This window comes from Charadrius vociferus, unplaced genomic scaffold (assembly GCF_000708025.1).
Source record: "Charadrius vociferus isolate BGI_N301 unplaced genomic scaffold, ASM70802v2 scaffold257, whole genome shotgun sequence".
NCBI classification, from domain to species: Eukaryota; Metazoa; Chordata; class Aves; order Charadriiformes; family Charadriidae; genus Charadrius; species Charadrius vociferus.
Genome location: NW_009649473.1, coordinates 2,709,447 through 2,712,516, shown reverse-complemented (window position 1 = coordinate 2,712,516; position 3,070 = coordinate 2,709,447). Strand labels below are relative to the sequence as shown.

The 3,070-nt window shown below is 63.4% G+C and overlaps 1 protein-coding gene across 1 annotated transcript in view; it reads right to left on the bottom strand.

The window, feature by feature from the left end:
• CPNE9 (copine family member IX) overlaps nucleotides 1-2,862 on the bottom strand; it is a 5,375-nt gene extending 2,513 nt beyond the window's left edge. Inside the window, exons 1-11 of the mRNA XM_009889897.1 lie at nucleotides 2,736-2,862; nucleotides 2,611-2,657; nucleotides 2,230-2,333; nucleotides 1,979-2,018; nucleotides 1,815-1,817; nucleotides 1,309-1,385; nucleotides 1,032-1,095; nucleotides 813-916; nucleotides 628-732; nucleotides 213-254; nucleotides 27-102 (exon numbers count right to left, since the gene is read on the bottom strand). Of these exons, the coding sequence (XP_009888199.1) occupies nucleotides 27-102; nucleotides 213-254; nucleotides 628-732; nucleotides 813-916; nucleotides 1,032-1,095; nucleotides 1,309-1,385; nucleotides 1,815-1,817; nucleotides 1,979-2,018; nucleotides 2,230-2,333; nucleotides 2,611-2,657; nucleotides 2,736-2,862 (789 nt within the window). The remainder of the gene's footprint in view (nucleotides 1-26; nucleotides 103-212; nucleotides 255-627; nucleotides 733-812; nucleotides 917-1,031; nucleotides 1,096-1,308; nucleotides 1,386-1,814; nucleotides 1,818-1,978; nucleotides 2,019-2,229; nucleotides 2,334-2,610; nucleotides 2,658-2,735) is intronic.
• Nucleotides 2,863-3,070: the final 208 nt, after the last annotated feature.

The following is a 3,070-nucleotide window of genomic DNA, read 5'->3' as shown; positions in this document are numbered from 1 at the left end:
CCCCCTGCCCTGTCCCCCCGCCCTACCTCGTACACTGTAAACTGGCTCTGCGCTCGGGAGAGCTCCCGGTAGCTGGTGGCAAACTCCCCAATGAAGTCATGGCTGCGAGAGGAGCATGGGGGTTGGTACGACCAGGTGCCCCGGTGAGGGGCACCCTGGGAAGCAGTGATGGCAACCCGATGTCCCCTGCCACCCCATGGGCACAGCCTCACCTCCCATCCCGGTCCCAGTCGTACACGTCTATCTTCACTGTCCTGAAAGCGAAGGCGGGCAGGAGGTGAACCACCAGCCTGGCTGGCATGGCCCTCCCTGCCCACCCTGGTTTGGGGACACCCAGCCCCGCAGTGCCCCGGCAGTGAGCACCCTGCCTGCCCGCTGCCGGCAGAGCTGTCCTGCCTGCCTGGCCCACATCTCTGCTGGGAGGGAAGTGGGAAATTTGGGTCACGGCAAGGGCCCTGGAAAGGAGGGGGATGCCTTTATGTAATTTGGGTTGCAAAAGAAGAAAAAAAAAAACCAACAAGGACCCAATTCTGAGCTGCCTGCCACTGCGGGGCCAAACCTTGCTCTGTACCCACAACCACCCCTATCACCATCCCCACTGCACTACCCCACTCGCTGTCCCTGTACCGGTCATAGTCGCCGTTGCAGAGGGCGCGCACAGGGATGGTGAAGGGCTGCCACACCGGGTTGAGTGTATTCTTCACCACCTCCGTCTTATGGCAGATGGTGAAGCTGTGGGGACAGGGCAGGGTGAGGGTGTGCTGTACGGTGACACCGGCACCCTGCCTGCCCCACCAGGCCCCCATGCTCACGTGCCATCCTCGTTGCTGCGGTAGAAGACGAGGAAGGGGTCGGATTTTCCAAAGAAGTCCTTCTTGTCCAGCTTGTTGGCACACAGCTGCATCGTGACGATGTCCTGCAGACAGGGGCTGTCACCACCAGCTGCCTCCTTGTCCCCAGACTCAGCAGCCACTCGTGCTGGGGGGGCCACACAGCCCCTGCCTCTCTGCTGCCAGGACACAGACACTCACCCGGCAGTTGCTCAGTTCCTCAGCCAGCAGCAGGATGGTCCCACACCGCTTCCCCGGGACCCCCCTGGGACCAGAGGTGCCATGTCACCTTGGGGACATGGAGGACGGGACAGGGGCAGAAGATGGGGTCGGGGTTGGGGCTCGTGCCCCACAGCTGGCACTTGGCAGTGTGGCCAGTGTCCCCAGTAGGGGACATGCAGGGGTGGAGTCTCATGGGGTGGGTGGCTGGGGACATGATACGGGAACCCCCCTTGCCCTGCCACGAGGTGTGACTCACGTGAGGGGTCTCTCCAGGCGGCCCCGCTGGGACCCGATCACCTCCCCCAGCGCCACGAACGCCTGCCCCAGGAAGTCCTGCACCCCGAGCACAGTGCCATGAGACCCCGAGCAACACCCCCCCAACACCCACACCCCCACCTCGCCCTCCCAATGCACCCACGGGACCTGCCGCCACCCTGCCCTGTGGCCACACCAAGTACCCTGGACCCACCCTACACCCCAAAAGCCCCTTCCCCGACTCATCCTGCACGTCCAGGACCACCCCAGGTGCCTACTCCATATGCTCTGGACCCATCCTGTGCCACCAGGGCCATTCCACAGCCCTGGACCCATCTTGTGCCCACCCCAGAGCCACCCCGCGTGCCTTAAACCCATCCTGCACCCCTCAGGCCACCCTACACCCATCCTGTACCCCCAAAGCCACCCCCATGGTGCGTCCTGGCCCCATCCCACACCTTTCCTCACCAGGCACCCCTGTGAGGTTGGTGCGTGGTGGACACCTACCTTCTGCCAGTCCCCATGGGGCATGGAGAGATGGAGAGTGGGTTAGAGCCCCCCGAGGCTGGTGGCACCTGTCCCCCCCTGACAGCACCCACATGGGGCACGGCCTTGGGGTACCCCACTGCAGCGTCACACCAGGGTGTCCCCCCGGCATGGGCTACACTCACCTGCTTTAAAACGGAGCAGCTCTTGGAGTCCACGTTGTAGCTGGTGATGGAGAGCAGAGCCCTGAGCCAGTGCCCACGGGGGTGCCCCGGCATGCAGCCCCGCTTCCCCCACCCGTCTGTGCTTTTCGCTGCTGTATCCTTATTTATTATTGCTATTTATTACCCTTATTTATTATCATGATTTACTACCGACTCGGCACTTTGTTCCACCCCGAGCTGGGGCTGAGCCCTTCCCTGGCCACCCCACTCACACGTCGAAGCGGAGGTTTTGCTTTTCCTCGAAGTAGTAGTCGAGGACGAACTTGCGGACGAAGTCAGGGTTCAGGGTGTTGTCGATCACCTCGGTACGCCCAAACTGCAGAGAGAGCGGTGAGGGCGCCCCCCCCCCCTCCCTGGTACCCCTCCCCATCACAGCTGCCCCGGCGCTAATCCTGGCGGGGGGATTAGCACTGCTGGCGGGGCTGGATCATTAGCGTGGACATGGAGGGATCATTAGCGTGTATGTGGGTGGCCATATGGGCCTGTTTAACTCAGCCAGGGATTAGCCATGAGCGGGGGCACTGGGGGTGGCAGTGCCCCTGGCACAGGGCTGGGAGCATCCCCAGGGACCCAGCAAGAGGAGCTGCGCTCACCTCCTTCCACTCACTGCTCCCTGAGCCCTGCACGAAGAGGACCACCACTGCGGAGAGAGGAGCAGAGCTGGGCTACCGTGCCGTGCTATGCCATGCCATGCCCCCTGCCCGGTCCCGCCACCCACCTGGGTCAGACTTGGAGAAGGTGTCCATGTCCAGCAGGTTCCTGGGGGGACATATCCAGGCGTGAGCCACCCTGGGTGCCACCCACCCAACCCCGCAGTGGGTCCCCGTGTCCTCTCCCCTGATCATGGGACAGCACCATGCCAGAAAGCCATGCCAGCACCCTGGGCCGACGCACTGGCTCCCACCGCGGGGTTCAGGGGGACAGTGGGGCAAGCGAGGAGCAGCATCTCCAGTGCTGATGATGATTGAACATGACAGGGAACCCATTAGAGGATGGAAACCTTCCCCCGTGCTGCCGGCGACGGCTGAGTGCCCGCCGCACCCCGGCAGCGGT